Here is a 9,743-nt window from a genome sequence, read left to right as displayed (position 1 = left end):
GCTAAACAGCTGGTTCCTGAGTCCATTACATTCTCTACCTAACATGAAGACAGGTATTTTTCTGCTGAAACATTCTGTTTATACACATCTGTTTCCAATTTACCATAATATATAGTCTACTACTGAGTACAGTTTCTCTTTTTCCAAGATTCTCATAATTATACAATGCAAAGGCATTAAAAAAAAGGATATATATATACACAACACACCTGTCAGAGAAGCAGCAGGGAAATTTTTTTGGCAAGAGGATTACTAAAGCACAGAATGTAGAAATGCTTAGGGATTCCAGAGGTATTTCAATGTGGAATAACATTTAAGAGACGCATTTGACTTCTGACCCTGGGCTGCTGTTTAGAGCAGAACAGAAGGAAAAGCAACTTGTTTCACTGGCCTACAATGCAGTTTCAGTTTTGAACAGCCTACTCCATGAACTGTAACACAGAGGCCTGCATAATCTACAAAGCACTGCAGTGGCTTTCCATGCTAACGCGAAAGTAACAGTCTGTTGAACCAAATGTTGCATACATTCCAGTGTCATCTGATCTAAACCATGCAACTTCTATGTAATGTGAACTCGGTTATAATCAAATAAAAATTGCCAAAAAACCCAGCTCAAACTGAAGAATCGATTTAAATTTAGTATGGAAGCTTTCAGATCAGAACACATTACTGCCAAATAGAATGACTTAAAAATGAATAGTATTTATATATGAATTTATTAAAGAATCATCAGTTTCCAGAACTCTGTATAGCACAGTTAAAACCAAACAAATGCTTAAAAAGTGCTACCCTTTACCCTTGTAAGCATGTTAGGGAGAAAGCACTACAATTAAATGTTATTGCAATTAATGCGAACCATCTGATTTCCAATACGATAAAACAACCCTTCATATGGGAATTTGGAAATTCTATTCAATGAAGGCTAGGATCCAAAGAAATCAATATAACTAGTTCTCCTCACCTATGGCAGCTTTGGAGTTCTGTTTCTACAGCATTCACCCACAATACCACCACCTTCGAAACAGGCATGTGTGTGTGCCTGTTACAGAAAGAAAGAAAGAAAGAAAGAAAGAAAGAAAGAAAGAAAGAAAGAAAGAACCTCACTTGAGTATGTCCAAGCCCTAGGGCCTACCTAAAATAGTTCTCTGGATCCCAGCCAAAGTAAAAAAGCATTTCTTTGAGCTGCTATGGAAGTATTCTTAAGATACAAATAAAATTGTTTAAGAATTGTTTTGCCAAACAGGTTATATTCTCTATCACTCTTCCTACTTTTTAAACTTCACAAGAATTTAAGGGAGGCTGATCCCTTGATTAAGATGTTTTTTGGGGGAAATGGTTTCAGGTGAGATAAAATCAGGGCTTGTTATACATCATGCTGGTGTTAACCATTATAAACAGTTTAAGGCTATGCCAACCACTAATATTTTATTCACTTTGCGATCGTTTAGGCTGATTTATGGAACACAGTGCCAAAGTTTCCATTGAACAGAGGCCTCAGGAAAGCTAGAGTTGATCACACCTATTCAGAAAACCTGTCCCATGCTAATTCCAACATCTAGTTCCTGCTTAGTTTTTATATATATATTAAACACGTTGTTCACATCTAAATTGCATCTTGAAGTCGGTGGTTCAAAGTTTAGCTTTGACCGGTTGAAGCTGTAGGTTCTGTAGCTTCATAGCCATGCCCATGTTCCCAGAAATCTTCAATTTGCCTTGAAAGAAAGCCTAGAAGAAATTTAAAGAGAGACTGAATTACATTTTCCAAGTAAATGCTTCTTATTTTTCCTCCTTGGATCACTTCTTCCAAGTTCAAATCCAAGTAATCTGAGGGACTGCCATAAAATATTTTAAATTTTTAGATTGCCTTCTCTAAATGCGTGCAAAACCTTCCACAGACAACATATATGAAAAAGGAGAAAAAGATCAAATGCAATTAGAATTGCATATAGATTAGTCATCTGTGATGACTACATGACTTTGATATACAGTGACCCCTTCTGCGTGTCACTGTAGAACATAAACAATGCCCTGACTGTGAACTAGTGGTGGACTACTGAACACTTGAATTGCAACAAGTTACAGACCTTGGCCAACTCTGACATGCAAACCAATGCTCATGGTTTGCTTCTCCAAAACAAACCACAATCAGTAATCCACCAACAAAACTTGGCTTACCATGAGGTGTGAATGCAGCCAATGAGAAAAAGCTGTTAGTTTGTCTAACTGTTCAAAATGGCCAATATGGTGCCCTCCAGGTGTTGTTGAACTCCAACTCCCATCAGCCCCAGCCAGCATGGCCAATAATCATGGATGATGGGACTTAAGTCCACCAAGATCTAGAGGGCACCATGTTGACGGCCACCAGTTTTCAATATATTGGACAGAAATCACACAGAGTTCTATCACTGGCATTAGTGACCTCAGAGGAGAATTTTCTGTTTGTTCATACTGAAGAAACAATGTTGTAAATCAAGCCAACTAATAAAAATAAAAAAGCCTTTTCAAAAAGGAACATTTCCATCTGCACAAAAGTGATTGCCAGCTAAGTGCTTTGCCAAATGCTTTGGAAATACTTTTAATGAAAATAGCCTGTGTTTGCCCATCTGCAGCAATTCTGATGTGAACAGGTGGTGAATTAAGTCAACCATCATTCAGTCTAAAGAACTTGGGAGGAAAAGGAACACAGGTTGTTCTCATTAGTTTTCTGCTATAAAATAAGCCTGTAGAACAATTAAACTAGAAGGATAATAGCACTTCCTCTGAATTGCACTTACTGTCTGTGGATTCATCTTGCCAGTCATCAGAGCCAGCAAATCAGCGTCAGCCATTGTAATTGTACAGTCAGCTTTCTTATCTGAAAAAGCGGACAGATGACTTGAAACAAAACGATCAGGAAATTTATTTATTTTTTAAAGGACTATTTTAAGGTGATTTTGCTTTCTAACAGAGACGCCTTAATGCAGATCCGCTCCCCTTATCAAGGAAGTCACTCTTAGCTATAAATTATTAATATTATTATGCATTATAAATCATTATTATTAAATTATTATTATTATTAAATTATTAATAATATTAATATAATAAATTATTAATAATATTAATATAATAAATTATTAATATTATTAATATTATTGATATTAATAAATTATTAATAAATAATATTAATAAATTATTATTATTATGGATTGCTGATACTGCCGATTCATAGCCACAGAAGCCAAGTTGTAAAATTCAGCTCATTTAAATATTGTCATTGACTTGGATCCAGAAACTCCACTCATGGGACCCTCCTGCCGGAGGAAGTGGGGAGGGAGAAAAAAGGAATTCTCTCATATTTCTCCACTCCCCTGCAGACACCTGTGTATCCTGAAAAACTGCTCTGAAAAGCCCTTGTGTCCTGCTTTTGAGCTTTTCATGGACATCTGGTTGGCCACGGTAGAAAACAGGATACAAAACTCAACCGGCTTTGGTATTACTAAGCCTCTGTAGGATCTCAGTCTCACCTGTGAACAGAAGGAGCTTGCTGAAGGGACACTCTGGGTCTAAACCATTACATTGTTATAGGTTCTGGGTGCCAGAGTTTGTGGGTGCAAGTCACCTGTAACTCTTGGGTTCAGAAAGTTAGAATTAATCAAGGTTTGACTGAATGATGGTTGGAGCTTCTTGGAATCCAAGGCTGTAGCAATGGGAGGAACAGGACTCCTTTGGCATGTGAAAGTGCTGTTTTCCCACAATCTAGACTAAGTTGTATATATGTACAAATAAACCATATAACGTAAAGACCAAAGGGAAAATGGGCCCTGGGGTAGGTGCCTGGAACCCCCTGAAATCTCGCACTGCTGTGGAGATAGGAGTGTCAATATCAGTTTCATCTGCAGCAGTAACCAGAACACGCTTCAAACCTTTTCATTACTAGTTTAACAGCAGTATCATCCACAGGATTCCATTATTGCAAAATGGGATTAATTTCCTAGTTAAGTGTACATAGGAATGCAGCCTTACTGGCATTTAATAGAACAGGCAGACCTTGTTCTTGCTGCTCTTTAACCACATGTATTGCATGAACATTTATGGATTGCAGAGAATTCTTTGAACAGATGCTATCTTGCCAATGTCATTTTCGAGCAGTGCAACTGATCTATGTCCAAGGGCAAATCGCCATTTATCTTCGCCTGATAAATGGGGCCCAATCCAAAGTCCAATGGAAAAAAAATGCAGTACATATTTCTTTCCCTACAGCAGTATTGACTCTTTTCAAATGATTATTTTTGCACAATTAATATACAGTTGTTACGCACGTGCCACCCTTTAATTAAACATGTTCCTGTTTTGCAACCAAACCTACAGTACTTAAAGTAGTATTACCTTACATTGCAATAAAATATTAATATTTTGTGGTGGCAAAAGCAGTACTGACCTGAGTCGAAATCCACACAGCCTTTACCATTTTTCACATCAACTACCCAAGTTGCTTCTTTACCTCCAGGGCCCTCTTTTACTTTGAAGGCAAATATACCACCAATTTTCTTGACATACTGTTCCCCTTCCTGCAATCAGCATGAAACAATAATATATCACAGACGAAAAACTAACAGCATTTTCAGCTTACAGAATGCATCAAGTATTTCCACACCATGCTAAATGTTTGCATGCTTGGACTGCCCCATGTGCTCTTTTATGGTCTGAAGGCCCAGAGGGACTTTAGTTTCTGTGTCCTTGAACTGCAGCCTAGTCCCCCCCCCCATCGCATGCCGTACCATGGAAGCCTCCTGAAAAGCCTTGTTTCAGAGATGCTGTTAGCCCCACCTCCCCCTCAAAAACAAAACCTCAGCAGGGAATGCAGACGGACAGTGCAATCCCCTGCAGATTTTGAGTGCAGTGGTAGGCAAAATGGTGCCCTCCAGATGTTGTCGGACTACAACTCCCATCAGCCCTGGACAGCATGGCCAACAGTCAAAGATCACATTTGCAGTCCAACATCTGGAAAGCACCACATGGGCTACTCCTACCCTAGGAAGCAAGTCCCATGGAACGTAACAGGATTTACCTCTGAGGCAACACATGAAGCATCATTTGGTTATCTGGATTATGACCTCTATGCTAAACTTGAAACCACTCAGGTAGCAATTTATTTTGCTTAATTTCCCAACTCCAGATTTCATGCTCAGGCAAGAATAAGGCTAAATCAATGACGGCAGAGAATGCAAGCGGAGAAGGTTGGTTTAGAACCCTCCTTCTTTGTTACAGGTTTTTGATATGCAGAGCGATGGTGTAAGCAATGTATACAAGCTCTACCAAGTGCCAAGTTTGAAAAACAGCATTACATACACTGCTTATTGAGTGTTTTCCCCTCCTTCTATTATTGGAAAAATTGCAGGCTTTCCCAGTATTTGAATTCTAAGCCTAGGAAAATCCATGTAATCTTTCCCCCAAGCTGTTCATATCAGATTGCTGGCATACCCCAGATAAATTGGAAAATTAACTAGGGAAACACTGACACATGCCAGCAACTTGAGGCCAGTGTTTTAAAGCATTTTTCAATGCAAAGTGGCACTTTAAATGTTGGGCTTCTCTTAGAAAACCAGTGGAAATTAAGTATAGGAAAAATTAAGCGCAGGGCTCTCTTAATACTTGTTTTCTTTTAAATGCTATGGGGGGAGGGGGAGTTCCGACCTTGAACAGAAAGCACAGCAACCAAACGCTCTGAAATTAAGTTTGAATTGCTGCTGACATGCTGAGGCTGCAATCCAAACCCCCTTTGCCCCAGGGGAGAGGCTGAGCCAGCCCAAGATCTGCTGGATCCTCATTTGCCCCACTGCCATCATCACATGATGGTATCAGCTTTAGGGCTGGTAGGATTTGTCTTCCCTCTCTCCTTCCACCCTGGCTGGTGTAAGCAACTGAGCTACGGATGCAGAAGCGACTCCCCCATTATATAAAGCTGCTGCCTCGGGACTGGAATTCTAACTAGAGTTTTGAGAAACCTAACTTAGAGAACCCACGAGAAACTTAACAACTATCTGCAAAGCAACCATTTGCTAGGGCCAGTTCATAATGGACGAAATACCTGACATAGCATTTTGCAAGCTTAATCTCTGGGGGGAAAGTACAATAGGGATAATAGATAAGAATGTGAAGAATGGTTTTATGTCAACGCATAATGCCTGCCAGAGGACACAGCTCACCCCCCAACTCTTGTGCATGGTGGAGTCTGCCTTTCGTATAGCCTGTAGGGAGATGGATCCAGCAGCTATGCAACCATGTCAAATACTTCTCATGGCAGCAGAATGTGCATATGCAAAATAGGAGGGATTCTTTGTAGATGCTGTGTGTGTGTGTGTGTGTGTGTGTGTGTAAAGAGGCTGCCTCCAGGGGTAGGCTATATGCTTTTATGTGGGGCCCCTCCCATGGCAAAAGTTGAATTCTCCACATATAACCCAATTCCCATACCTCCCAAACTTATACTTTTAAAATTGATTAGTGACACTCAAACCCACAAAGGGTTATTTTAGTATGATGCCTGCTATTGCACAAGTTGCAACAGCTGATTTTTTTAAAAAAGCTGTAAAGTTCAAGTTGTACGTCAGAGGCCTCAGTCAGCTATTATCTAACTAAATACAAAAATCACTATGTTGTTGTCTTAGGACAGAATTGTGCCCTGCTTTGGACAACCTTCTTTTTGTGGGTAAGGGGGCAGGGAATCATTGGAAATAAAAATGTTCAGCGACTATTAATTTGATTTTTAAGCGAACAATAATTGGCAAACAAGTTTGTTTCAAGGAAAGTAATTGTTTGCATGTTCTACCGTTAATCCTTTGCCAAAACATGAACTGCAACTTTGCAAAATTATTCCATAAACATGTTTTGTTACTTTACATACCTCTTGAAGCTTCTTTTCAATTTCTTTGAAGACAAAATCTGCCTTAAACCCATCCACAGCTGCCCTGGTGGGAATAGCTTGGATTTGCCTATTCCTGAAATGGGAGAAAGTCACATAAAGATTTGTTAAGCTTACTTGAGTGACTGTAGCGCACACACCAAAGTGTATTTTGTGTACCCATGTGTAAGCATGGGAATGTCATCTCTTTCAATTATTTCAAATTGAAGAACCATAGATGTCTTTGTGATAAAGTGGGTAGACAATTAACATGACCCAAGAAGTGTGGTAAGGGGGTAACCATGACTCCACTTATATTTTTCAGAATACGGCCCACATGCAAACAAATAAGGGTCACATCATCAAATTCTGCTGGGGGTTTTGAAACCCCTCCAGAATCCCACGGGGGGGAAAGGACATTAAAAGGAACTGAACTTCTATCATCCATGTAATTCAGAAGGATGGGGAGATATTTCTCTAGTGCTTGCCCTTGCACTCACTAGAAACACAGATGAGAGAGGCATTTTGCATATTCCTTTCACCCTAATATGAGTATTTTGCTTTTTTGGAGAAAAAAAAATACACCAATATTGGGTGTGGGGACACACAATTCTGTCTGTTCACACCACATAAGTGAAATCCAATTTTCTATATTGATTAAAATAATTACTAGAGGTAATCAATCTTAGCATAGTAACTTTAACAGTAAACAGTAATTATGGCAAGTGTACAATGAAACTCTGGAGCAAAGTCACCTCTCACCTAATTACCCGCTATTAACTCCCAGCTTCAGTTGCATAACCAAGCTGCATAATCAGGGAAGATCTAACAACATGATTTTGCAATTAGATAGCCAGAGGCAGCTACAATACAAGCAAAATCTAACCAATTTTATCTTCTGAAAAAGCACTTGATTTAGATGTCTGAAATTCACATTTGGTAAATCACCGTCTCTGAGCCTCATCTTCCTCAGTGGATTGCTGTGATGAGAAAATGCAATCTATCCTAAACCCTTGGGAAATATATCAAGAACTTAGGATAGATTGCATTATATATGTTGGGAAAGAATCTACATGCATCAAATGTTTAAAGGTTCATTTTACTAGTTCAGCATGAGAAACACCATATATTGTGCTATGATGAAGAGACTTCAGCAATTATATGATCCCAGGACTATTTAAAAATCCAGAACATTACGCGTGGAGATAGTGGCCTCAAAACATAAAAGCAGTCATGATAGATCAGGCTAATGGCCCGAACCTGTTCTCTCAGTGGCCAAAAAGAGGACTATGGGAAGCCTAAAAACAGGACCTTACTGCAACAGCATTCTCCACAACTGTGAATCTTAGCAACAGGTATTCAAATGCATGCTACCTTTGACAGCGGAAGAACATAGAATGCTACCATAAAATTGTCCTCCTCCTCTTTTAAAGCCATGCAAGTCTGTGAGCATCATTATATGTGTAGGACAACCTTTTCAGTGTTTTCATCATACCTTTCAAGGAAATATCCTCGCACTATGCTACATCTTTGGGTTTCAAGTCCCAACTTATAACTGCTCCCCAGCCATTATTTTAACCCTTCCATGCTTGCTTTTCTGGTAGACCTTGGTAGCTGATTGCCCAGTCTGTGGAATACCTTAGATGGTCAAGTGTCGTTTTAAAATTAAAATTTTCCTGTTGTAGGAGATTTCTGGTAGATTTGTTTATTTACCGTAAACCCTCATTTTGGAATGTTTTTATCTGCTAAGCTTGGTTCCATTTCCAAGCTGTTTTATTTATTTTAAGGAATTGTTTTTGTTTTTAATTGTTGTTAAGGTGGGAAATGCAAATTATTAAAAAGGTGGAGTGTAAGTTTTCTAAACAAACAAATTATAGCGCATCAAAAGAACTGATCTTGTATCATAGGCCAGTTCTTATTCTGGCAGCCTGCTATGAACTACAGAGCAGCCAAGCCTATATTCCAACACGCCTTCCAACATTTGTGCCATAAAAGAGAAGCATTTGTGAATCAATAAAGATAATTATTAGCATAGATTCCAGCACTAACATTTCAGAGGGCTGAAGAGAAAGTTCCTCTGTTCTAAAATGCAAAGCAGCAAAGCACTTCTGTGGAACGAAAGCCTGCAAATCCAGTGTTATGAGTATTGTTAAACCCAGTTTTGAAAGCGAGAGATCTATAGATGAAAATGGAAACCAGACTGCATGCATGAATGTGCATGTGAGTGTGCAGAAGTGTATACAAAGGTGCAAATGTGAGTCCTTAGGAGAGGCCAGCTGAAGATTGGCAATTACTCCCACACGTAAGGGCTTTCCAACCCTGAAACAGCCAAACCCAAACAGCCTCCGCTCAAAGAAACCTTTCATTAATTTGATAGCAATCAATCAGTGTTTCTTACTCTTGCTCAAATGAATTAAACATCTCTAAAGAAGTTTATCTTCTAGTGTGAGTGGCTCTCACTTGACTTGAAAAACATTTCCAAGATCCCACTGAATCTCCACAAAACCCAAGTTGGAATACAGGAGGAAGAAAATCCAGGTTGCAGTGTAAAAGTACGCGACAAACACCTGTGACTTGCTTCACTATCGGCAAGAAAATCTACAAAAGAATTTTTGAAGTTTAGGTATACTTCCTGCAATCTAATTTTAATGGCTTTTAATGTGGAACCTTTAGGATGTTATTTGAATCTTCTCAGCAGCCAAATAAAATAGAAACCCACAAGCAGTGAACTGTGAGTAATTTGCAAGTCAATTTCCTTACAATGTATATGCAGAAGTATTGAGACATTTTTTTTAAAAAAGCACACACAGTTTATAGCCCTCGTCTCCATTGCCTGTTTTTAGTTTTCTAAATCGTTTTGAAACTG

At 39.0% G+C, this 9,743-nt stretch overlaps 1 protein-coding gene across 1 annotated transcript in view; it reads right to left on the bottom strand.

The window, feature by feature from the left end:
- Positions 1-697: 697 nt before the first annotated feature.
- The window catches only part of SCP2 (sterol carrier protein 2), a 28,834-nt gene continuing 19,788 nt past the window's right edge, over positions 698-9,743 (bottom strand). Inside the window, exons 13-16 of the mRNA XM_079980748.1 lie at positions 6,881-6,974; positions 4,418-4,547; positions 2,775-2,854; positions 698-1,725 (exon numbers count right to left, since the gene is read on the bottom strand). Of these exons, the coding sequence (XP_079836874.1) occupies positions 1,630-1,725; positions 2,775-2,854; positions 4,418-4,547; positions 6,881-6,974 (400 nt within the window). The 3' untranslated portion in view covers positions 698-1,629. The remainder of the gene's footprint in view (positions 1,726-2,774; positions 2,855-4,417; positions 4,548-6,880; positions 6,975-9,743) is intronic.

The sequence above is a fragment of the Podarcis cretensis genome (assembly GCF_951804945.1).
Source record: "Podarcis cretensis genome assembly, chromosome: 6".
Classification (NCBI taxonomy): Eukaryota; Metazoa; Chordata; class Lepidosauria; order Squamata; family Lacertidae; genus Podarcis; species Podarcis cretensis.
Note: the sequence above shows the minus strand (reverse complement) of the source record. Positions and strands in the feature narration are given on the sequence as shown.